The 25790-nt window shown below is 53.5% G+C and overlaps 1 protein-coding gene across 7 annotated transcripts in view; it reads left to right on the top strand.

Annotated features, from left to right (window-relative positions):
* The window catches only part of Rgs3 (regulator of G protein signaling 3), a 127163-nt gene extending 102555 nt beyond the window's left edge, over positions 1-24608 (top strand). For 4 of the 7 annotated variants that reach the window (XM_042695468.1, XM_042695476.1, XM_042695507.1 and 1 more), the window contains 6 exons: positions 8964-9896; positions 16880-16938; positions 21615-21716; positions 22119-22180; positions 22806-22972; positions 23626-24608. In XM_042695468.1, the coding sequence (XP_042551402.1) occupies positions 8964-9896; positions 16880-16938; positions 21615-21716; positions 22119-22180; positions 22806-22972; positions 23626-23811 (1509 nt within the window). In that variant the 3' untranslated portion in view covers positions 23812-24608. Of the gene's footprint in view, positions 1-6462; positions 6498-8963; positions 9897-16879; positions 16939-21174; positions 21511-21614; positions 21717-22118; positions 22181-22805; positions 22973-23625 lie in introns of those variants that run through there. The other 3 variants (XM_042695498.1, XM_042695520.1, XM_042695528.1) reach the window with 3 other exon arrangements.
* The last annotated feature ends 1182 nt before the right edge of the window (positions 24609-25790 follow it).

The following is a 25790-nucleotide window of genomic DNA, read 5'->3' on the forward strand; positions in this document are numbered from 1 at the left end:
CATACAGGCACGGAGACTGGAGGTGGTAGAGCCGGGATTTGAGCCCCAGATGGTGAATCTCTAGGCCCTACCCCAGTTCTTCACCACAATGGTCTGTCTCCCTCTGCCTTTACTTCCCAAAGTGCTCTGGTGTGCTGAGCTGCTGCTTAGGGTGGAGCCTGAGTTTAGGGCTGGCCTCTGCTGCCCATCCACGAGTGAAGGGGCTGCGCTATGTATTAAACACTTCAGTGTGCCAGGCTCTGCCTCGCCACAGAAGCCCGCTGAGGGAGGCATCACACAGACTTGGCCGCATAGTTCGAGGTGGGAGTCAACCTCAGATGACCTAGCTCCAAATTTTAGCTTTGTGATCTTCCCAGGCATGGCACAGTTTCTCCCCTCCTCCCCTCCCACCATCACCTTTGAGTAGAACATTGCCGGGGGGGACAGAGGGAAGCTCTGCTTGGAAAGATGTCAGGTGTGTGGAAATCTGACTCTTCCCTCACCAGCACAATCAGACTTCTACTCTTCCATCTCCAGCCACAGGAGTGACGAGGGGCCTGCATGTGGCATTGTTTACTGCTACCTAGCTCAGTCTCAGGACTAAGTACTTGGTCCTGGGGAAAGGAGGAAGAAAGGGAGGGGAAAAGAAGTGATGAGAACAAGAAAGGCAATCAGGGGATAGGAGGACAGAACAAGCAGACCAGGCTCCTATGTGTGTGTGTGTGTGTGTATGTGTGTGTGTGTGTGTGTGTGTGCATGTGCACATGCATATTTGCACACCCTAAATCTCTACCTCATCAAGTCTAGTTTCTGCTTGTCCCATTAGCCCCAGTACTGCCCCTTTCCATACCCTGATTGGAGGGCTTTGGGCTCCCTGCCAATGCTCAGGAACATGGCCCTGGCTTCTCCTTGTTCCCCAGAATTACTCAGCAAATACCTATAGAGCCCAGACACGTGCCAAGGCCTGTGTCACGCGCTAGAGCCAAGTACTTACAAGATCCATTCTCTGCCCTGAAGGTGCCAGGTCAGTGGGAGAGACTGGGGTAGGGGCCAGGTCAACCCTCACTACGCAGTCCTGTCCCGATTACAGAGGCACAGAAGCAACCGAGACAGCTCAGGGAGGAGAGAATGGGGAGGTGGGATGGGGGCTGCAGCCAGACACAGCACAGACCACAGGAGGAAGTATGGCAAGCATACCAGACAGAAGCTAAGGAATTCTGATCAACCCCTTTGAAAAGCATATCTGCTCAGCACCATCCTTACAGCTAGGGAAGGTGGAACCACAGCTAGTGGAAACCACAACAAGCTAGATGGCAGGGTAGTGGGGACCATTAACTGAGCATCTGCTCTGCAGGCACTGCCATGACAATGCCTTTGAATATACTCACTTCCAACAAGCCTGTGAGGTTACCATCATTGGCCCTATTTGCAAATAAGGAAACTAGAACTCAGAGAGGTTAAGTAACTTGCACAAGATCAAAAGGCAAATAAACAGAAGAGACTGATGGGAGAGGGGTGAGTAAGCCAAGATACAATCCTATGAAAATAATATTGTTTTCAGGGGAGGGTCCAAATTCCTCAGCTCCTGCCCCATGGAACCACCATACTTCCTCCAGTGGTCCCTCTGTTTCCAGCTGCAGCCCCTGTCCCATCCCTCCTCCCTAAGCCATTCTAGCCTTTCCTAGCTGCTTCTGTGCTTCCGTAGCCCTGGTAGGCAGGGCTGCATGGTGAGCGTTGACCCAGCCTTCTGCTCCAGTCTCTTTCCCTCAGACCTGGCACCTTCACAGCAGAGATGGGCCTTGCTGCCATTTGGCTCCAGTGTGTGGCACAAGCCTTAGCACCTATCTGGGCTCTGTGGGTATTTGCTGACTAATTCTGGGAAGCAGGGGGAAGCCAGGGCCATGATCCTGGTGAGCCAAAGCAGGGCCTACCCTGAGCCATAGGAGCCAGGCAGGCCAGGCACTGATGGGGAGTCCAGAGCCCTCCAGCCAGAGCATGGGGAAGAGAATGACTGAGGCTCTCAGGGAAGGGCAGAGATACTGGAGAAACAAGACACTGTGTACACATAGCCAGCAGAGAAGATGTTTTAAACCATATAGGAAGGGGGTAATGGTAGAGCCCATAATGAACTAGTCCCCAAGGGGAGTGCCCAGGGATGGGAGGGGCCTGGAGCCCTCCTTTGGATAAGCATTCATCACTGTAGGAAGAAGCTGGGCAGCCTTGCTCTCAACTCCCAGCTTTTCTAATGTAAGAGCTGGAGATGTAAATGGGACTGTGAGGTGGGGGTGGGGTGCAGAGATTATGGGTGTCCCTATCACTGTACTGAAGCAGTGAGGTCTGTGACTCCTAGAGATCTGATAGGGTGGTGATGGGAGAGCACAGTCCTCAAACCCAGGACCGCCTCGAGGCAGGGCTAGGGAATGATTCTCTAGCTGGCTGATCAGGGGACAGTGCCAAGATTAGGGAAGGTTTCTGTGAGATTTGGGGCTCCTGTCTTCTCAGTCTTGAGAGATTCTCCCCCTCCTTGTCCTGAATCTCTGTTACTTTATTTTCTATTAACATCAATTAGTTTATACAAGAGTGTTTTCTTTGAACATGTCCATTTATGGAGGCAGTACATCTTGATCAGAAACACCGCCTCCATCCTCCTCCCTCTTCCTCCTTTGTCCTGAACTTCTGACCCGAGTCAAGCTGTTTCTGCTCTGGGCCCCCACATTGCTTTCAGTGGAATGGGTATGCTCCCTTCGGGGTGTGTTGCCCTCCTGAGCCCCTGACAAGTTTGTGAGCCATGAGGGTCCTTAAGAGGTAGAGAAGAAGGAGAGGGAGGAGAGCATGACACTCAGGTCCTAGTTTGGATGACAGGTGGTGACATTATATATAGGGGCTCCATTGGGAAGAATGAACTCAGGGGAGGATTGTGAATGCAAGTCTGAGGCATGGGGAGTTAGCACTGCTGGGGTACCTAGAAGGAGGGCTCCATGCCAGGTCCCCTCTCCACCGCTCTGGTACTCTCTGCCAGGGCAGATTTCAGTCTCAGGTGGTTCCACTGAGATGAGTTCCTGACCTCCGACACAGCCCCCCCCCCCCATACCTCTCCTTCACGTGATGGGTTGCAGTTTATCCCGTGCTTATATGGGTAGTACCTTGGTTCGTCTCCATCCTTCCTTTCTAGACTGTAATCACCCAGCAGACGGAACCACAGCTTCCCTGTCTTATCCACAGAACCTAGAACCAGGTCTGGCTGCAGAGTTCTCCCCCATAGGGCTTGGCCAAGGCTGCCTATGCTGCGTAGCCTCAGGAGAGAGGCCTGGACGGTGTCAGTGACCTGACGCTTCGCAGCATGATTGTCCCCAGGAGACTAGACCGTTACAGGAGAAAGTAAGGGGGGGGGGCGACACCAAGCGATCCTGATGGTGCCCTGGCACCCAATGGAGTGTAGAGAGGCTCAGAGGAAATCCATTGAGGGAGAGGTCAAAACAGCTGTGTCCATGGCCAGCCCCCACTGAATAAAGAGTGCTCAATAAAGAGTGCTCATGTGACCAAGCTAGTCATATGTTAGCTTGCTTATTTCTCTAAAATCACCTTGAGGAATTGCTCTTAACCCCATGTGATGGTTAAAGAAACTGAGGCACAGAGAAACCATGCCCCAAGGGCCCCTCAGCCAGGAAATGTAAAACAAGAGCAGGTACGCTTGTCAGATGTTGCTGCTGTCCTCCTGAACAAACTGTGAAGTTGGGGGACAAAGGGGACAAGGCGCCCATTCTGGAGGGATATGGAGTTCTGGAGTATCAACAAGCCAGATGTGGAGGTGCTAGACTGAGGTGGGTGGAGGGAGTCACATGCTGCTGAGCAGCCGAGGTTCACGGAGCCAGAGGCCCTGAAGCTAGAGGTTCAGGGTCTGCCAAACTTGAAGACACAACTTGGAGCATGCATGGAGGTCCAAGTCTTAAGAAGAGGTTCTAAAGGACTCTCCCTTTCTCTGATGAATTTCCGTCTACCCCACCTCCACCCCCCCAACACTTTCCTGGACTTTTCTCTGGCTCCCAGCAAAAGGGGCAAATTTGTCTATACTCAGTTTCAAGCCAAAAAAGAAAGAAGTCAACCTAGGATCTCAGGGCTAGCAGAAGGTGGAGAGATGATTCCAGCTCAGGTCTTTGGGCTTTATCCTCTTTCGGTAAATCCTGACTGCACAGGCTGCTCTACTTCTATTTTTTTTTTTTTTTTTTGGTAGTTAATTGGAGATAAGAGTTTCCTGGAGGCAAACCTCCCAGACCCTGCCCCTCCCAAAGCAGGAAGTGGTTTTGGAGGGCAGATGTTGCCCGGGGCATCTAGTGAATGTGATGAATCATCTTTGTGAGAGCCACAGGTTGCTTCTGGACAAGTCACTTGAGCAGCCCACCACCACCCCTAGAACCCAGCAGTTGATGGGGTCTGGGATCCGGTGGTCCTAGCTAGCAGGAGCTATGATGATCAGGGCGTCATAGCTGCCACCCTTCCCCAGCCTGTTCTGAGCTCTGGATTGCATTTGGAAGAGGATTTGATTAGACCCTAAACAGTAGCTCCATTTAGAGGGCCTGGTCCATTTCCTGTGTGCTAACAGACAGGACCAGGGTAGAATTAACCATGGTCCAGTCAGGTCGAAGAGGTGATCGATGGAGGATGGAGAGATACAGACCCCTTGGGAAGGAGAGCAGGGCAGCACAAGCCAGCAATCTGCACATAAAGCCCGGCAAGCAGAAAGCAGACTGGTCTCTTTAGGATACTCTGGCTGTGTGTGTGTGTGTGTGTGTGTGTGTGTGTGTGTGTGTGTGTGAGAGAGAGAGAGAGAGAGAGAGAGAGAGAGAGAGAGAGAGTATAGTGGGGCTTTAACTTAGTGCCTAGGTGCTGTCCCTTAGCATTTTTGCTCAAGGCTGGTACTCTACCACTTGGTCTACTTCCAGCTTGTGTGTGTGTGTGTGTGTGTGTGTGTGTGTGTGTGTGTGTGTGTGTGTGTGTTTAATTAGAGATAAGAGTCTCACAGACTTTCTTGCCTAGGATGGCTTCAAATCTTGATCCTCAGATCTCAGCCTCCTAAATAACTAGGATTACAGACCTGAGCCACCAACTCCTGATTCTGAGTGGATTCTAGCACTGCAGCCTATTAGAACAGCTGCTTAACAGGGTGTCACCAGCTGTTGCATTTCCTAAATGCATACTCCCTCAGCACATTACACTTCTTACCTGCTTCACTGAAGGCAGAGACCAGCAGACTTGTTCCCTGCTGTCCCTCCTGTATCCACTCCTGTGGCTGAAGAATGAATGAGTGCACAAATGAGAACACACACACACACACACACACACACACACACACACACACACACACACACACACACGAGCCCAGAGCTGTTTGATGCAGACACCTGCCTGTGTCATTAACTTGCTGACTACAATTCATGCTTCAACCACACCTTTAACTTTATCTCTTCACCTGCCTTAATTCTGTCCTGCACCTGTCAGTCACCTCAGCAGCTCCTGAAGTTATCAGGTCTTCTATAGCTGCGCCCCCACCCACGCCTTCCTCCTCCCCCCCAGTAACATCCCCCTCAATGCCACTCTCACCCCAGCTCTCCCAGGATCTCGGCTTGAGCAAACCTACCAGCCAGCCTGGGAGCTCAGCAAAGAACAAAGAGTGCTGGGCCTTGTCTGTGCAGCTTTTGCTCAGTGTGGGACAAGCCCAGGCCAGAGGCCGTGGGCAGTGCTTGCTTAAGGCCTGAACCCCCTCTCTGTGGGTCCCTCCTCCCCTTGAGAAAGGACTTCAAATCCATGCTGGTCAGAGACCTGGGGCAGGAGGCTGGAGTCTTCATCTTTCTAGACTCTGCCGTCTTTGGAATTCTCCTATTGCCTGGGGCCTCAGTTTCTTCATCTCCGCTCATTAAAGCGAGATACTAATAACCACCTTTGTGTCACATGCTTTTCCTGGGCCAGGCACTGTTGGGAGATTAACCATAGTTTGTGAGTCCAATGTGGTATCCCTGGGCTCTGTTCCAGATGAGGAGACAGAGGCTCTGAGAGGTCAAGAGGCTTGGCGAGAGTTGCACAGCTAGAAAGTGGCCCCATTGGGATCAAAATCAGAGTCTGATTGGAGACTCAAAGCACGTATCCGCAGAGCACTCTGCAAGCTCTTCAGTCCTGGGTGGTTCTTGGCCAATCCATCCGGGTAGGGCCCTCTGGGGACAGGCCCCCCTGCCAGAGTGGCACTTCCCCTCTTGGCTTTGTTTGGTTTGGCCTCAGTCTAGGGCTGGGTTGGCAGAGGCAGGCTGACTCGCATTTCTGGTTTGGGGCCTGGTGCTGCACTTTTCCCCCAGGGGACTGGGCGGGCTCTGCTGACAGGCCCACTGGGATGGGCCTATGCCCTGCCCCACTCCCCAGGAAAAGGGAGATTTTAGCCTGCTCCTGTCTTAGTGCCATTCTGTGCCAGGCCCTGAGGTCACCGCGTGCTGCTGCTGCATCCCGTCTTTCTCCAGGACTTGGAGAGGCAGGTGGGGCTGGTGGCTGTGAGGAAAGGTATTGTGGATGTGGGAACTGGCCATGGGACGGTTTGTTTTTTCCTGATGGAGTTTCTCCATGGTGAGTGGAGTGATGGGCTGGGGACAGGGACTGCTCAGAAACTGGCTTGCAAATAACAGAGCCCGAAGGCCTAGGCTCTGGTCCCCACCTAGCCCCTGAATTACTCAGGGTGTCTTTGCACTGACCAAGCTGGGCCCTGAGGCTCCCTGTCTATGAGTGGAGAGTCCCCACTCCGACCCCCAGGTAATTGGATGAGGAGGCTGAAGCACGGGCCTGAAGTCTCCTGGAATTCTAGAGCAGAGCTCAACTTTGCTTCTAAACAGCCAGCAGAGTTTACTTCTAGGGGATTTGTAGGAAAGATGTGCTTCTGTGTGAGGTCTTTGAATCGAGAATTTCCCTCTAGATCCATCTTTAAAGTCACCATGACTACCATCACCATCATCTCCTTTAGGAGCTTTCTAGAGCATGTTCTCCTGGTTTGTTGCGTGGGCACGGTGGTTATTGCATTTCACAGGTGGACACTTGAAGGCCCAGAAGGCCAATGACAGGCTCTGCCCCATCCCACGGTGGTGTCATTCTAGAAAGGAACCCTTCCGCCCTCCCCCCTTCCCCACCATCTCTGTGCGTAGGCAACGGGGACAGGCCACTTCTCAGCTGCAGGCAGGATTCCCAGGATAAAAGGACCTAGATTCAGAGGCACCTTTCTTTGGTCCAGGGGCACCCTCGTTGACACCCGCCAGGTCAATGACTTGGAATCCCCAGGCTCCCCTTCCTCCCTGCCGGGGGAAGGAGGACAGGGGGAGTGGGAGGGAGGGCTTTCACTTTCATGCTCCCAGACATGTGGCTCTTCCCTCTACTTCCCTGTACTGTGCTTTCACTTCTGCTCAGTGCCCCCAGGTACCTAGGTGACCCCTGGCCTGTGTGTGTACCACCTGTGGCTGACAGGACCACGGCTGGGTCACTTGTTCCCAGCTGGGCATGGGGCTTTGCCAGCACAGTTTCTATGACTTCTGTGTCAGTCTTGGGGCTTCTTGGTCTTTGAGCAGCTGTACAATAACAGTGAGTAGCAGTCCATGCTTGGGCTCAGTTTTCTTACCTGTCAAATGGTCATTTATGGGCTCTACAGGAAGAGCTTGGAGTCCACATTCTGGGGGTAGTTGTTGCTGAAGTTGTTTTTTTTGCCATTGCCTTATGCACACACACATTCCTGTGTGTGTGTGTGTGTGTGTGTGTGTGTGTGTGTGTGTGTGTGTGTGTGAACTCAGGACCTGTCCCCGAGGTCTTTTTGCTCAAGGCTAGTTCTCTACCCCTTGAACCACAGCTCCATTTCCAGCCTTTTGGTCGTTAATTGGAGATGAGCCTCATGAACTTTCCATCTTGGACTGGTTTCAAACTGCAATCCTCAGATCTCAGCCTCCTGAGTATAGTTAGGATTACAGATGTGAGTCGCTGACACTTGGCTTGGCTGAAGAACACAATGTAGCCTTTCAATGGCGAGTAGCCCAGCGCAGGCCGAGCCCAGCCAGCTCTCCTCCCTGTGTCCTGAGGCCCCCTGCCTGGAGCACTCCTGATTTCCTGGGCCCAACCTCCCTGTGACATCACTGCTTCTCAGACTCTCACTCCAAGAGCCACTTCTTCCTGTGCAAATGAGATCTACTGTTGGAACCCAGCAAACCCCTAAGGGTTCTTTGGGTCCTATGCAAGGCAGGAAATGGGTTTATTTTTGAATCCCTGAGCTTCCTCCAAACAGTTTAAAAATCCCTGGGTAGATGATCCCTCGGCGAGACGCCATGTGCCTGTGACATCTGGTTAACGCAGGTGTGGGCAGTATTTTACAGTTCTGGTTTCATTCCAGTTTACTGGTTTCAAAAAGATACTTAACATTTAGAGCAGATTCTTGTTTGAGTGACTCACTCGGAGTTGGTTTTTGGTTTTTTTTTTTTTAAACTTGTTTCCAGGAGAGAGACCCTTTAAAAGCTAGGTTCAATATTCTATCACTTGGAGATGGCTCTGGCTTAGGGACATCTTTTGACTTTGGTCTGTGGAGGCAGAAGCACCTGGCTTCTCCTTTACTCACTTTAAAGGCAACATCACCCCTGTTTCCTTTTCTGTAAATGAGGACAGTGACGCACCCCTTACAGAGCAGCGGGGCGTGGGCGAGAGGGAGATCCACCAGGCCTCGTACCTAACACACGGAAAGATCTAGACATGTGGCTCTTCTCCCTCCAAGTGGAGAGAAGTGTCCAGGGTGGAATCTAACAGAGCTGAGCCAAGGGATTTCTGAGTTTCTGTCTGGCGCTGGGCCTTGCTGCATTATGGGGTGCAGGGTTCACCTGCTGCCAGCTGCCACCTATGATGCTGCCTCGTGCGCAGCCGCTGTGTCTGGCACCTCCCAACCTCTCCTCCCGAGCTTACCTTGTTGTCTTTGTGTTTCCCAGATGCTTGAGACAGAGGCAGATGACAAGGGGGAGATGCCCTCGGAAGAGGGAAAGGGGCCAGGTACTGAGGATCCTGCACCCAGCAAAGAACCCTCTCCTGGCCAGGCACTTCCTCCAGGACACGATGCCCCACCCAGCAAGGACTCCGCTTCCGGGCCAGAACCTGCTCCTGGCCCAGGATCACTGTCCAGTGAAGACTCAGCTACCTGCCAGGAGCCCCCACCCCAAGAGGCCCCTCCAAGCAAGGACTCCTCTCCTCCAGCTCCAGCCCCTCTATCCTGCCAGGACCCTCCTGCTGATCAAGAGCCTGCTCCTAGCCAGGACCCTCTGCTCAACAAAGACCTCCCTGCCATCCCAGAGCCCCCTTCCCAGGACCTTCCACCCCATCAAGGTCCGCCTCCCACCCAGGTCTCCCCGTCAGTGGAGGCCCCCGCCAAGGAGACCCCAAGCTCCGGGGAGCCATCAGCAGTGGCCTCCAGACCCAGCTTCGTGATCCCCGAGGTCCGGCTGGATAGCGCCTTCAGCCAGCAGGAAGGGGCGGAGGGGGGCAGCTCTGGAGAGGAGGAGGATGCAGAAGAAGCAGAGGAGGGGGAAGAAGGGGAGGAAGACGAGGAGGAGGACACCAGTGATGACAATTATGGGGAGCGCAGCGAGGCCAAGCGCAGCAGCATGATCGAGACGGGGCCTGGGGCCGAGGGGGGCCTCTCGCTGCGCGTGCAGAGCTCGCTGCGGCGCCGGACGCACAGCGAAGGCAGCCTGCTGCAGGAGGCCCGCGGGCCCTGCTTCTCCTCCGACACCACCCTGCACTGCTCCGACGGCGAGGGCACCTCACCCACCTGGGCCATCCCTTCACCCCGCACCCTCAAGAAAGAACTGGGCCGCAATGGTGGCTCCATGCACCACCTCTCCCTCTTCTTCACGGGACACAGGAAGGTAAGGAGGCGGAGGCTGAGGAGAAGGGCTGATACAGGAAATGGGGGGGGGGGGGTGGCCCAGTGCCTGTGGGAAGGGAGAGACCCTGTCCCGCCTCAGCCCTTCTGTAAGTCTCCCCCCCCCCCCCCCCCCCCCCCCCGCACACTCCCCTGTCCACCCTCACCCCCGCAATGAACCTTCTGCCCATCAAACAGAAGGCAAAAACCAAGGCCAAGGAAGACCAAGAAAACAGAGCCTGGACAAACCCAGAGCTTTAGAACTCTGGAAGTTTTTTTCCCTACAGGTCCAGGGTCCTCTGGTCCCCACGGAAGGCAAAACAGGTTTGACCTAGCCCAGAGCATTTTCCATGTGTATTTAAAGGACCTGGAGTAGTAACTGGAAAAATAAAAAGTTAATATTTAGATCTGGTCAAGGCCTAGCCACACTACAGGTCTAGCAGCAAAAACAAAACCAATGCCTATTTGTTCTGGGCCAGCATCGTGCTAAGGATTCTCACTAGGATGCTCATTAGCACTCACTGATTCTCCCAACAGCCTTAGGGAGCAGACAGTGCTTTGTGCCCATTTCATAGATGAAGAAACTGAGGCACCAAGAGGTTATCTAGTGTGCCCTATGCAGCACAGCTTCTAAGTGTCTGAAATAGAATTAGGATCTGGCTCCAAGATTAGAGCCCTTTAGAACCATGCTGTATTTTGCTTTGTGCAAATATTTATAAATAGATAAATGTTCATGAACTTCCTGGTGTGCTCCCAGATCCTATGTATGCTCAGTGCTACAGCTTGGGGATTCAAGAAAAGAGCTGACTGTGTGGGCCAGGAACATGGCCCCATGGGGAACTGTCCATGCTTGTGGCCTTGAAGGTCACCTGCCAGTTTGACTCCACACTTTGTCCCAGATTTATTGTGTGGACCTGCATGCATCAGCCCAGCTCCTCCAAGCCTTGGTTTCCTTCTAGAAAATGCAGAGGTTAGTAGGACTTCTATCCATGGATTGGGGGGGCCTGGCCACTTGGGTGACATTGACACTTTGGTTCAGGCCCTGGGGAGTGCTGGTTGCATTCCTCCTCTTGAAGTGCAGCAGCAATGCGAGAGGTGTTGCTATGACAACTGTATGAGGCTAGGTAGGGGCTGGTGGTCGGGTCCCAGGAAGTGCAACTGACTCTCACAGATCCGGAAGCTAAGGAGAGACCCCAGGGCCTGGGTCCTCAGGCAAAGCTTCTGGAGAAAGATGCCCCCAGGCTTAATCTGGAAGATAGGCCAGGATTAGAGTAAAAGGGGGACGTTTCAGACATTGTTTGGCTAAACAGGGCATTTCTAAAGTACCCACACTACCATTCCTCCCTCTGAACCCATGGCAGACATTACTAATGGATTCCAACACACTTCTCCATCACGTTGAGACAAGGTTGCCAAGCCTTGTCAGCTTCCTACTAGTAATAAGGAAAACCTTGTATACGGTCAGATTGGAGGATCAGGCTGAGCCCCTCTAGAAAGGACATAAACTTTTGGCCCAGAAGTTGGTACTAACTACTAAAGGATTGGGACTAGCTCTCAATTTCCTCGTGTGTGTGTGTGTGTGTGTGTGTGTGTGTGTGTGTGTGTGTGTGTGTGCACATGCGCGTGCACTCTAGAATCACCAGAGGAGATGACTTCTAGTCTCCTGGCCTCTGTGTGTTCTCTCTATCCACCCTTGCTCCAACACAAATCTTTTTTTTTTTGTCGGTTGTGGGGTTTGAACTCTGGGCTTGGGCGCTGGCCCTCAGCTCTTCAGCTCAAGGCGAGCGCTCTACCACTTGAGCCACAGCACCATTTCTGGCTTTATAGTGGTTTATTGGCGATAAGAGTTTCACGGATTTTCCTGCCCAGGCTGGCTTTGAACCGTGATCTCAGATCTCAGCCTCCTGAGTAGCTAGGATTACAGGCGTGAGCCACGGGCGATACAAGTCTTTATATGCATGCACGGCCATCTGCTTCCCCAGCTCTGTTGGCCCCACTTCCTGCCTAGGGACAGAGACTTGTATGTGGGCGTCCGGCAGGCCCACATCAGCTCTCTCCTGCCTCAGCTTCCTCCTTTGGGTGCCCAAGGTTCCCACTGACATTCTTCCTTCCCCTACTCTCCTCCATCACTTCTCCTTGTTGCTTCCTTCTTTGGGGGGCTTCAGTGGCTGCCCCCAGCTCTGTAGCAGCCTCCCACACAGCTTCCACTCACCTGACCGTCAGTCAGTGAGCCCTCACCCCTCACCATCCTCATCCTGTTCTCTCCAGACCACTAGCTTCAGTGAAGCTGTCCTGGGTAAGAGGGCATGAGTCTGGAGTGGACAAGCGTGGGCCTAGCCGTGCTTCACTGGGAGTGGGCCCTGGGGCAGATCCCTGCCCTGGAGAAATAGGTTTGGTCATCGTATCTCCTGCCTAGGATGGCTGGGAAGGGGAAGGAATCCCATACAGTGACTTGGCACCAAGCACCTGGTCAGTGCTCCATAAATGGCCAGCATGTCGTTGAAGAGGAGGAGAGAGGAAACAGAGAAGGAGGAAGTGGAGGCAGCAGGAGCAAGCCTGCTGACAATTATGCCCTCATTCACAGAGTTCTGCTGTGTCTCTTCCATGACCTGGAAACGCTGCTGCCTGGCTAAGCCTAGTTAGTGTTCTTTCCACTGAGGGAGGGGGGAGGGGGGTTGCTCCCCCCCCCCCCCCCGTGTGTGTCCAGGCCACATAATGAGTCATGGACAGTGGCCTCATCCTGTCCACCTACCCCAGATTCTCTGTGTCTCATGTGGATAAGGGATGGGGGAGGAGGTAGGAGGGTGGAAGGGAGGTAACAGCTTTCTCCCATGATGTCTGTCTTCCTGACTTAAGCCTGGCTGTTGTAGGAGGGCCATGGACAAGTCACTGAGACTCAGCACCAAGGCCAGAGGTGAAGAGGAGAAGGCAAAGCCTTCAGTTGTGGAACCAGGTAGATCCAGGTTCAAGTCTCAGCTCTGCCTGGTCAAACTGCTTTGTCCTCTGAACTCCAGTGTTCTTTTATGACATGAGGACACTAAATCTTCCTAGGGTTGACCTGGGCTGTGGAAAGTGCTGCACTGGGGCCACCGAAAGCCCTGAGCACAGGACAGTGCTCTTGTGATGATGTAAGGCCTAGGAAGGCCAGGCAGGGCCGGTGTGGCGCTGGGCTGCTGTGTGTCTAGCTGGAGCCATGCTGCCTGCCATGGGCTGTGCTCTGGCCCAGGGTTGTCCACGGCCCACCCCTATCAGCCTGCCCTCGTGTGCCCTGAGAGATTTCTACTGCGCATAGGGGCGTTAGAACCACAGATCTTAGCAATGGCCTAGCAAAGGCATAGTGGTCTTACAGGTGGGCCGACTGAGGTCCAGAGAGGGAGAGAGGGAGGATCACACACTGGGGTCTGGTCTCCTGTGTGGAGCTGAGTTGGCTCAGATCATCTCCTACTGTGAGGCCCTAGTGGCCCAGCAGAGCGGATCCTCTTCCTGAGATACCCCAGTGGGTGAGTTCTGTGTCTAGGCCCCCAGATGCTGTCACTGAGTTGCATCCTAGCCTGGTCTGGCTCGGCTCAGCATCACGGCCACCGGTGGCGACCCTTCCCTGGCCACGCTTGTTTCCTCCCTTCCCAGGCATCTGGCTCTGTAGCAGCTGTCAACGGACAGCACCAGCCTCGCTGCACTAAGCTTGCTGCCTAGGTTAGAGGTGGGACAAGAGGACCCCTAGATGCACAGCCCCGGCGTGTGACTGCACTTCCAAGGCTCCTATTCTCCAAAAATGTAAAGAAGCCTCACATCTAAACAAATACCTTTAGTGGCAGATCCGTGGGTCCATGGAGCCCTGGCTACCACACGTAGCCCAGTGGCCCCAGAGTGCGACCAAGAGAGAAAACCAGCCCGGGCCTTGCTCAGTCACCTCTGGCTTCTGAAGCCAGACTCCAAATTTTCTGCTTCCTGCCAGCTCAGAGATCCCAGGCGGGTCACCAAACTGCTCTGGGCCCCAGACCCCTTCCCTCCTAAACTGGGAGAAAGATCAGCAAATAGCTCTTAGAATTGTTGAAAGATTAAATTAGATACTATCAAAGCACTTAGCACAATATTCAGGACTTGCAAATGCCCAATAAATGTGCTGAGCACTCTCTCATATACACATTGTGTGTGTGTGTGTGTGTGTGTGTGTGTGTGTGTGTGTGTGTGTGTGTGTGAATTTGTGCACACCACTACTGGAACTTGAACTCAGTGAGTGGGAATTGTCCCTTCACTTTTTTGCTCAAGGCTAGTGGTCTACCACTTGAGCCACAGCTCCACTTCTGGCTTTTTAGTGGTAAATTGGAGATAAGAGTCTCATGGGTTTCCCTGCCTAGGCTGACTTTGAACCATGATCCTCATATCTCAGCCTCCTGAGTAGTTAGGATTACACGCATGAACCACCAGTGCCTAGCTAACTTATTTAATGTTTACAATGGCCCTGTGAGTTTATGAAGAAAGGGAGAGACACAAAGCAGGGACAGAACTCAACTAAGGACTATGAGCTTAATGCGTGATTGGGCTACGATTCAAATCCTAGCAGTTTCCAATCTCACTCTTAATCACGGTTATAATTATAGCTACCCTGACCCTAAGAGTCACAGTTATTATTCCAAGAAGTGTTGAGCCCCCGGTCCCTGGGCAGCCCCTGGGGATTCCTGCCAAAGTGCACGGATGGGGGTGGGGTAGGGTCTGGGCTCACTTCCATCGGCCTTTTCTCCGGGTATAGCCCTGTAGGAGACTGTGAGGAACAGGCAGATGGAGACACACTGTGGGGAGGCCCTTTACATGATGCAGCTGCATGAGGACCTTGGGGAACCCCAGGGCTCCTTCTAAAGCTGTAGGCCACAGCCAGCCCGGCAACCTTGATGCCCAGCTCTCCTGGCTACATGGGGCAGACTTCTCAGGCTCAGAGCACCCCGTCCTCTATTAAGCTTGGCCCTATTGAAGATGATCTCTCCCAGCGGTGGAAGGAAGAGCCCATTTCCCAGCCGTGCAGAGGCCCCCGGTTGGTGGCTGGCCGGGAGTGGTCCCCAGGCCCATTGTGTGGGGCTGATAAAGTGCGGAAGCTGAGGTTAGAATGGGAGGAAGCCCTGTGCTGTGGGCCCTTTCCCACGGGTGGGGGCCCTGAGCACTGCGGGGCCAGGCTTCCAGCCTGTGTGTATACCAGGGCAAGCCTGGTGAATCTTCCACCCACCCATCCCATCGGCAAGCCCTCACCAGGCCTCTGCTGTCTCTGGGAAACTTCCTCCAAGTCAGAGGAAACAGGACACGTGCTGGGCTCCTCACCATGTGGGTGTGGGCCTCTGGGTGCACGTACACTCGTGTTTACTCTCCCAGTGAGCTGCAGACTCAGGAAGGAGGCCTTGCCCTGAGTCTTCCCTGGAAAACGCTAATGCCACCACCCTGGCGTTTGAGCGTCCTCTGCTGGACAAACACAGGCCTTGAATGTAGACAGACTGATTCCAGCTGTCACTGAAATGCTGGGACTCTGAACAAGTGACTGAGGTCCTGCTGGATTTATCACGTGACTAATGGCTTGATACTATGAGCATCATGAATGAAGGCATTAAAGTCCATCCATCCTCCCACCCATCCATCCACCCACCCACCTACCCATCCATCCATCCATCCATCCATCATTTTTAGTGGGTTCTCCACTGAGGCTAGCCACTTCCCATACTGAAACTGAGGCCCAGACTGAATCTCATGAGGAATTTGTTTAGGATCCATACACGGTAGCCCTCGGCCTTGTCTTGTGACACAGATTCATACCGTCCAATGACAGTGCTTCTTCTACCTCAGAGCTAAGCCTAGGTTCCTGCTGTGAGGCAGCCATGGGAGGGGCCTGGAGTCTCCAAGAGGACGCACAGCATAGGCAGGTCTAGGGAGATGAGATTAGATGGCCCTCACCTAGAGGGTGGGAGTCTGCAACTCTCTCTCTCTCTCTCTCTCTCTCTCTCTCTCCAAATATGAGAAAACATGAAAGATTATCTGTTTCATTTTCATAGTTTCATCCATTTTCCACAAATGATACAACTGAATTCTTCTTGACGGTTGAACCATACTCCACTTTGTATGTGTATATATACTTTTAAAAATGTATTTATCACCAGGTGCTGGTGGCTCATGCCTGAAGTCCTAGATACTTAGGAGGCTGAACTTTCTGAGGATCATGGTTTGAAGCCAACCCAGGCTCTTATCTCCCATAAACTACCCCCAAAAGAGCCAGAAGTAGAGCTGTATCTCAAACAGTAGAGAGCTAGCCTTGGACAGAAAAGCTGGGATGGCACTCAGGGCTGAGTTCAAGATCAGCACATAAAAGAAATCATTTATTTGTTGACAGCCTCCTGGATCGATTCTATATCTTGGCATCCAAGAATTGTTCTGCAACACACACACACACACACACACACACACACACACACACACACACACACACACACACACACACACACACAAGAAAAGACCCTGTCCAGTAATGGATATTATCCAGAAGGCACTAGGGAGTCTCAGAAAGCTTTAAATCAAGAGAGGTGCTCTCAGATCTGTAAGGGTTCACATTACACCCCGCCCAACAATGCCTGGTCTCCTTTGACCCTCAGAATCCTGACTAAATGACTGTAATCTTGATTCGAGAAATGAAGGACGGGAATGGAGGCTCAGAAACAAACAGAGCTTGGCCAAGTCACGTGGCAGAAGCTTGTCTGAAACTTAGTTCTCTTGCCTGCAGATTTACCATGATGCTTCTGTCTGTCTGGCCTGGCCCCAGCAGGCTGGGTCTCTTCCCAGCCCTTCACCCTTTCCACTCAGCTGTTCCCAGTCACTGGTCTCACCCCTACACACACCTGATCTGCAGAGGGTGGAAGTGATGGGGGGCTGGGGCAGGCTGAACCTCTGGTCCTCTGGGCTTGGTCAGGAGTCCCTGGGCACGTAAACTGCAGTACATCTGTCTTCTCTCTGCAGATGAGCGGGGCTGACATCGGGGACGATGAAACCTCCAGGAAGAGAAAGAGCAAAAATATGTACGTTGGGAGTATCCATGGTACTCATTCTTGTGCGGTGGGGGTGGAAGGAACCTCCCTGTACCCATCTTCCTCCTCTGTCTGAAGGATCATCTTTCCTCTAGGGATATAGCTTGGGAATGGGCCTGCATCCACCTCCACCCCTACTCACAGACACCAAGGAACAGTGGTGTCTCCTAACTTTGCAGGGGTCTCAGGGTGGGTCACCAGGGTCCTGAGCATTCCCTCAGAGTAAAGCAAGATGATGATGAGTACCCAGCAGCCATGGTGAGCCAGAGGCAGCTAGCCAGGGTGCCTGGACCTGCTCAGACTCAGGGCTAAGCAATGACATGGACTGGTCCTTTGTTCCTTCTGGGCCCTTGAGTGACGGGAGAAAGGGTTGAGGCAGTTCTCAGGAATTGCCAGGAGGGGGCGCTGCTGGCCTGACTATATTATCCCACTTTCCTGAAGCTTTTTGGTCATGCTCAGGCCCCTTTATATTTGTGGAGGATTTGTTGTTGTTTGTTTGTTTGTATGGCTGGGTTGTTTTGCTTGAACTCAGGGCCTCATACTTGCTAAACAGGCACTCTACTGCTAGAACTACACCTCCAACCGTGTTTTGCATTGGTTATTTTCAAGGTAGGATCTCACTTTATACCTGAGTGGGTCTGGGCTGGGGATGACAGGCCCATGCCACCATGCCCGGCCACTGTGCTTCCCCTTGGTTGAAATAGCAGGTGCCTGCCGCTAAGCCCAGGCATTCACTGAGATTGAGTCCTTAGAACCTGCATGCTAGGGCTGGCCTCAAAACACAGTCCCCCTGTCCTTTGCCTCCTAAGTAGCTAGGATTACAGGCTTGAGCTACTGCACCCAGTACTTGTGGAGGTTTATTAGAGGTGCTTATTAACAAGGTGTGTGTGTGGGGGGAGGTGGTGGTGATGGTATGGGAGTGTGGTAAGAGAGTTTTTTGTTTTTGGTAGGTTGTGGGGCTTGAACTCTGGGCTTGGGCGCTGTCCCTGTGCTCTTCAGCTCAAGGCGAGCGCTCTACCACTTGAGCTACAGCGCCACTTCTGGTTTTCTAGTGGTTTATTGGAGATAAGAGTCTCACGGACTTTCCTGCCCAGGCTGGCTTTGAACTGCGATCCTTAGATCTCAGCCTCCTGAGTAGCTAGGATTACAGGCGTGAGCCCCCGGTGCCCGGCTTGTTTTTTGTTTTTTGTTTTTAATCTCTTGGTACCCTCAAGCTTAGACCATAGAGACTGAGGCGGTGCAGGGAGAAGGGCTCAGGGATCACCTCCCAGGGGGAGCCCACCTTCTCTCCAGGCTAGTAGCACTCCCCATTAACTAGACACAGGGAAAGATGCTTCTTATGTGCCTCTTCCCTGGCCTAGACCTTATGCGATTACAACCTTTCTTTGCCAGCTCCCCTGCCCTCTCCTGGTTTGGGCAGCAGCTGTGAGCCTCTCTTACTGCAGACAGCAAAGCTGCGCTTTCCAGAGAAGATGAAATGCATGAGCAACAATTCCTTACTTTACTCATCTCCTTTAACCTCCTGATTTCAGGAGGGAGGGGCTGTTCAGGGCCAGAGCTGTTGTGATGGCAACCCCAGTGGGGAGTGGGTGGCAGTGGAGGCTGGGCGTCCAGGGTGTTCAACTTGTCTGGAATCATGGCTAGCATTTTCAGGGGCAATGAATGCTTAAAGCCTCCCTCCCTCCCTTCTTTCCTTCCTTTCTTCCTTTCCCTCTCTCTCCTTCCCTCCCTCTCATCTCCCCCCCCTCTCCCCCCGTTTTCTTCATTTCTTTTCTATCTTTTCTTCTTTGCTATTACTGGGCTTTGAACTCAGTACTCAGTATTTGGCATGCTTGCTCAGCTGTCTGGCTTTTTGTTGGTTATTTTAGAGATGGCATCTGGCATACGTCTCCGCCTTGGCTAGCTTTGAACCATGATCATCTGGGTCTCAGCCTCTTGACCTGCTAGGATCATAGGTGTGAGCTTCACACTCTTAAAAGCTTAGTTATGGACTCTTGAGATAATCATCAAAATAATAACCAACAAGCCGGGTGCTAGTGGCTCAGCCTATAATCCTAGCTACTCAGGACGCTGAGATCTGAGGATCCCAGTTCGAAGCCAGCCCCAGCAGGAAACTTTGTGAGACTCTTATCTCCACTAAACTACTCAAAAAAGCCATAAGTGGCACTGTGGCTCAAGCAGTAGTGCTAGCCTTAGGCAAAAGAAGCTCAGAGACAGTACCCAGGCCCCAGAGTTCAAGCCCCAGGACTGGCAAAATATAATAATAATAATGATAGCCAAGCCAACAAGCATTATGCCAGGCGCTGCCCCATATGCACTACATATGGTCTAATTTCATCTTTAGTTTGCGTCTCTTTTAAAAAATTATCTTCTCTTTATTTTACAAATGAGGAAGCTAATATACGAATAGCTTAGTTACTTGTCAAGGGAGTAGGAGGGGCTTGGGGCTGGCCTGCAGCTTCACACCTGAGGGTCTAGAAGGAACAATTTGGCTGGGCAGTAAGTTAGCCCCAGGCTCCTCCAGCCCCAGAGAAACACAGAGTTCCAGGGGGACAGCAGTGGCCTCCTGGCTGGAGGTCAGGCCTGGGCGTCTGTGTCTCATGCGGCCACCAGGGGGCTAGGTCATTCAGCACAGAGCACCAAGCCCCAGGAAGCAGCTTTTCTCTTCTTCTTTCTCTTCTTTTTGTTCTTTCTTGCTTCCTTGTTTTTCTTTTGCACAGGTTCTGGGTCTTGAACTCAGAGCTCTGTCTATTAGCTATTTGGCTCAAGGTTGACACACCACTTAAGCCATGCTTCTTCAAGAACTTTGCTGCCCAAGCTGGCTTCAAACTGGGGTCCTCAGATCTCAGGCTCTTGAGTAGCCAGGATTACAGGTGTGAACCACTGGCACCTGGCTTGGAAGTGGCTTTCTTTTTTTTTTTTTTTGTCGGTCGTGGGGCTTGAACTCTGGGCCTGGGCACTGTCCCTCAGCTCTTCAGCTCAAGGCAAGCGCTCTACCACTTGAGCTACAGCGCCACTTCGGGTTTTCTGGTGGTTTATTGGAGATAGGAGTCTCACGGTCTCTCCTGCCCGGGCTGGCTTTGAACCGCGATCCTCAGATCTCAGCCTCCTGAGTAGCTAGGATTACAGGCGTGAGCCACCAGCGCCCGGCTTTTGGAAGTGGCTTTCTTGCTCTGTGTTCCCTGGGCAATTTGAGGAACCCTATCCTCTTCTAGAGGGCTGCTGAACTGGGGACTTCTTTGGCTTGGAAACTGCTAGACTGGGGACCCTGTCCCAGACTTCCAGAACACACATGGCCTCAGAATCCCATGCCTGTGCTCTTTTGTGCTAAGTCTTCCTTGTGACCAGCAACAGTCTCAGGTAGGTACTGTTGTCAGTCCTGCTGGACTCAACCCCGGTTCTGGACCTGGGCTCTCCACCTGGGCCTGGTATAGCAACAGTTCCCTTAATCACACAGGGGACTTACCCAGAAGTCCTAGTGCCATTCGGAGCTTCAATAACTCCCGAAGTATAAATGTTACAAGCTCTCTCCGAAGTTGAGTCATTTTGCTTTCTTCTACACATATTTAGTTTTGTGATTTGGATGATACGTTTTGCATTTTTCTTCTTGGGGTTCAGTTCAGCATTTTATATCTTCAGAACTATGGAGACTGAAACTGAAAATTTTTATTATTATTAATAAATTTTTTATTATTTGAAAAAAAATCACTAAAGCAAATACACATAACAACTGAGCACTTACCTTGCAGATGGTGGGGACATTTTATTTTCTGTTGCCTGTTTATAAGATTTGCACTTCTGAAATGATTCCGATTGAGATCAACCCAGACTTGTGTGTCAGGGGTGGGGGTGGGGGGGTCTTGGTATATTTCTGTGGATGGAGAGACAGACTGACCCCCAGGGAGGGAGGCTGGCAGGGCTGTTGTCATGGCGGTGTCCAGCCAGGGGACCAGGGGCAAAGGAAACACACTGGAGCAGGAGGCCTTTAACCCCTTTCTCAACAGCACCCTTGCCAAAATCTGCCTTCTGGGAGGAGTGGCCTGACTAAAAATGGTTTTTAGCTAAAAATAGCAGTTCTGTGCCACCCTGGTGGGCAGAGCCTGCCCCCCCCCCTCTGTCCCTCCTAGCAATTTGCTGACTTGGATTCTCCCCACCGGGCTTCTCGCTGCCATAGCAACGGGGAGGCTAGTCACAAATAACTGGGTCTGGCTTCCTGCCGAGGGCGGGCCCCAGAGGCCGTCCCTTGCCGACACATGCCCCTTTCACAGCTCGGGAGGAGGGGGGTGTTTTTTTTCTCTTCCCTCCCCCTCCTGGTCCCTCCCATTTCCTGGCTCCTCCTGTCTGAAATCCCAGCCCAGGCTAGTGCCTGGGAGTCCAGTCATCTGGCCAGAATTCCAGCAAGCAAGGACTTCACCATTGCTCCTCACGGCCCAGGATCTAGGGTGGAAGGCAGGAGCAGAAGGGGTGTTCCCTGCAGGTGGGGAGCGGGGGGCTCTCCGAGATGCTCCGGGGCATGTACCTCACACGCAATGGGAACCTACAGAGGCGGCACACCATGAAGGAGTAGGTGCCCCCTGGCCTGGCCCTGGCCCTCCCACCACCCTGGACTAGCAAGGGTCGCTCGTGGGCATCAGGCCTGACCAACCTTCTCTGCTTTTCGTCCCCAGAGCCAAGGACATGAAGAACAAGCTGGCGATCTTCAGGCGGCGGAATGAATCCCCGGGAGCCCTGCCAGCAGCCAAGACAGACAAGATGATAAAGTCGTTCAAGTAAGTCCTCCCTGCCCATCTCCCACCTGGGACTCTTTAGCCACTCACTGGATCTTGGGGGGCGGGGGGAAGTGAGGCTCAACAGTGGTATTAGGAGAAGGGGTTGTATTCACTTGGTTGTATTCGGGGGAGATGGGGAGCCTGGTACCCAGCAATCAGCAGCAGTCACAGGGAGCCGTTATCCTGGGGAGGAAGGCCAGGCAGGGGGCAGGGGGGCCGAGAGTGGTTCCAGCTCCAAGAAATGGGGTAGATCTCCCCCGCCACACCCCCCCCCCCCCCATCCCCGGTCAGTGACAGCCTGGGCCCAGTGTCACTAACAAAAGCCTCCTGGCCCGGCTTCCCCCACACCCTGCCCCGCCCCCCGCCCCCCAGCCTCACCATATTCTCGTCCTCACCCCTTAGGCCCAGCTCCGAGGAAGCCCTCAAGTGGAGCGAGTCCTTGGAGAAGCTGCTGCTTCACAAATGTGAGTGGTGCCAGCTGCTGTTCCCCTCCCTCTCTCCCTCCCCCCCCCCCCTTTGGGCCCAAGGAATATCCTGGAGAGTCCGCCTTCCTACTCACCTGGGCTCAGCCAGGTGTTCCTGGCTGTTGGGTGAGCTCAGGCAGCCTCTGGTCAAACCTTGGGGTCATCTCCTGCCAGCCCTTCCGTCTCCCCCCCCCCCCCCCCCGGGAAGTGGCCCCTGCCTGCTGGAGGCCACTGGGACCTGTGTACTCAGACCCAAATTCCCAGAATAACAATAAACACTTCCATGTACTGAGGACTCGCACTGGGCCAAATGTGCCTGGCGTCACATGGTCCAATGGGCAGGATCCCGTCTGGGCTCTTGAGATGGGATTGGTGATCACTGTTTTGCAGAGGGAGGGTCCTGAGGCATCGATAGGAGGGAGAGCTGGCCAGGCCCATCCTGAGGCCCCGGCAGGACTAGAACTGTGTTCTGGGGCTCTCAGTTCTCAGCGATAAGGACTTTTACTCAGCTCTCTGCATTTGCTCCCTTAAGGCCCTCGAAGGGCCAGCATGGGCAGTGGGGGCAATCCGAAGGACAATCAGGGCTGGCTTTGCCTCTCATCCACACCTGGGCTTCTCCTTTCAGATGGCTTAGAAGTGTTCCAGGCCTTCCTTCGCACTGAGTTCAGTGAGGAGAACCTGGAGTTCTGGCTGGCGTGTGAGGACTTCAAGAAAGTCAAGTCACAGTCCAAGATGGTGGCCAAGGCCAAGAAGATCTTTGCTGAATTCATCGCCATCCAGGCGTGCAAGGAGGTAGGACCCCAGCCCTGTCCTCAGGCTCTAGCTCCCATGGCTCCAGTGGCCCTTCAGCTGCAAGGAGGTAGCCAGCAGCTCAGAAAGGGGGAGGCCAGGGAAGGACAGGATCCTGGGCCATCATGAAATGTCCCCATCTACACCCTAATCCGCCTAGGCTCAGAGCTCAGCCCTTTGTAGATGTGTTCATGACACCCTTTGAAATGAGTTTCAATATCATCTTGGTTTGAAAACCAAGGAGACAGTCTCAGAGTGGCTAATTTTAGTGGCTAACATGTATGGCGAGCCTGTGCCAGGCACTGAGAGTTTCATGTGGGTGGTTTTGTTTGGGCTCAGTCTGCAGATAGGAAAACTGAGGCTCCGTGCACAGATTTGCTTAAGCACAGCCAGGGTTCAGAACTGCGAAGTAGGGACCCAAGTAGTAGAAGGATGGTGTTTTCAGGTCCCACAGATCCCGCCACCCCTCCAGGAAGCGACTTTGCCAAGACTCCAGTCCTCTGGCCTGAGGCGCTCCATCACAGCAGCCCCCTGGCTGTGGCACAGAAGGGTTTGCAGTGGGGCGACCAGATTGCCCCCTAGACTTTTTTCAGCACTGGACCCCCAGGCTGGGTGCCTTCCAGGCAGCTCCAACTCCAGCTCCTGTGTGTCCACAGGTGAACCTGGACTCGTATACCCGGGAACACACCAAGGACAACCTGCAGAGCGTCACACGGGGCTGCTTCGACCTGGCCCAGAAACGCATCTTTGGGCTCATGGAAAAGGACTCGTACCCTCGCTTTCTCCGCTCTGATCTCTACCTGGACCTCATTAACCAGAAGAAGATGAGTCCCCCACTCTAGGAGCCACGGGAGTCCAGCTCAGCGATCACACCGAGGGGCTGGGCCTCCTGCCCACCCGCCTTCTTCCCCCCCCCGGCGACGGAGGGGGCAAGCGAGCCCCCAGAGGCTGTGTCTCCAAATGGACAGATGGACAGTTGGGTTTGTCGCCTGGACTGAAAGAGGCCCAGGCCACTGGAGGAGTAGAAGGACCGGCCCCATGGGGCCTCCACTGCCCTGGTACGAGGGGTCCTGGTACAAGGGCCCTGACGGTCAGGGGACCCTACTGGAGTCAGATCTGGAGCTACAGCTTTCTGCTTTGGATGTTTCGTTTGGAGATTTTTGTGGTGACCAAGTTCCTTAAAAGAACTGGCTGGTGGGACAGCAGGCCCAGGCCTGGGCTCTGTGGCCATCCTGGGGTATGGGGGTGGGGGGACTGCTGAGGCTCGTAGCTCAGACCCCCACCTTGAGTTTTATTTATTTAAACAGTAGTTGGATGCTTGGCCCATGTGCTGTAATAGGAAATCCGTGCCCCATCATCTTCCTAATTGACAAGTGCAATATTATAACCAATGCCTTGGGAAAGCCACTGTGGAGAAGGTGGCTGCCAGTGTCCAGCTTCTGGGACATTTGCTGGTCCCGGGAACCAGTAGTGGGCAGATGGGCCTTCTGGACTGACGAGGCCTGAAGGGGCACTGTGGTCTGACCTCCACAGAGATCTTGGGTGTCCCTAGGTGTGGGTGTCCCTGGGAAAGCATGGCATTCTAAGACCACACAGTGGCCAAAGCTCTGGAACAAATAAAAGGCCTGTATCATTTCTCCTTCTTGGCCCTTTCTGCGACTTCCTGGTCTCGAACCTTTGTAAGTAGATAGGGTCGGGAGGGCTGGTAGGTGGGTGGTCACCTCAGCTGTGGCTTTTCCTTCCCTCCCTCCCTGGGGTCATAAAGTCTGCTCGTCAGGGAGATGGTGTTATAGGCCACCAAGCCTGTGCCATACACCTTCCAGGCAGATTATCAACCTGCCCTAGCCCGCTTCCCATTTCATAGGAGAGGAGACTGATGCGCACAGGCCAGCTGACTTGTCCAGGTCCTGTAGGCAACAGGTAGCAGAGACAAGGCCCAGCCTGTGCCTGACTGGCCGTGGTGGCTGTGCTCTAGCTTACAGTGTTCTAGCTGGCATGGCTGCCAGCTGGCTGTGTGACCTTCAGGAAGTTCCTCCATTTCTCTGTACTGCCACTCCCTGGGGTTCTAATGGAACCATTAAGGTCCTGGGCATGCCTCTCCCTCTGTGCCTGAGCCTAGTCCTAGACCACTCGCTAAAAGTGAGCAGAAGAAGATGAAAGCCTGGTCCAAGTCACATTCCAAACGCATCCTGATGCCTCCCTTGCCCCAGCCCCCAGCCTCCCAGGGCCTGGCAGGGCAAGGGCATGGCCTGGATCTTTGAGGCTGACTTGGATGTAGTGAGTGGAGCTGGTACAGAAGGGACTGGGCCGCATCTCCTTGAGTCTGGTTCCTGGCCTGCGGGGGGGGGGGGAGGTCATGGGGAATATGGGTTGTGCAACCCTCTCCTCCCTGCTTCCCCTGGTCTGGCCCTAGCTCACAGAGAGGACCGGAATTGGTGATATCACTCAAGGGGTGAGGGGCTGAGTCCTCGAGAGGGCTTGGGCAGGACCTGGGTGGGGAGAGGGGGTTGGTCTTGCTCCCACCACGTATTCCACCCACCCTCTGGGAGGCAGGGGTGAGCTGGCTGTTGCACCTTGCTTCTCCTGTACTCCCCCCCGGCCCCGGATCTGCTTTGAGCCTCCTGTCTATCAGCCTCTCTCCTGCTCCCAGACCTCCATGCTCTGTGAGCAGCCCAGCGAGCGGCCTCAGCCTGGTCTCCAAAAGCTGCCTTTGCTTTTCTCTGTGACCCTGGCCACTCGCCATGCTGCCCTGAGTCTGCAAAGCAGGGGAGATGCTATGGACGCCTCGGGCTGAGATGAAAAGCCAGTGAGCCAATACCGA

The sequence above is a fragment of the Dipodomys spectabilis genome, unplaced genomic scaffold (genome assembly GCF_019054845.1).
Source record: "Dipodomys spectabilis isolate Male_0828 unplaced genomic scaffold, ASM1905484v1 ptg000006l, whole genome shotgun sequence".
In the NCBI taxonomy this organism is placed as follows: domain Eukaryota; kingdom Metazoa; phylum Chordata; class Mammalia; order Rodentia; family Heteromyidae; genus Dipodomys; species Dipodomys spectabilis.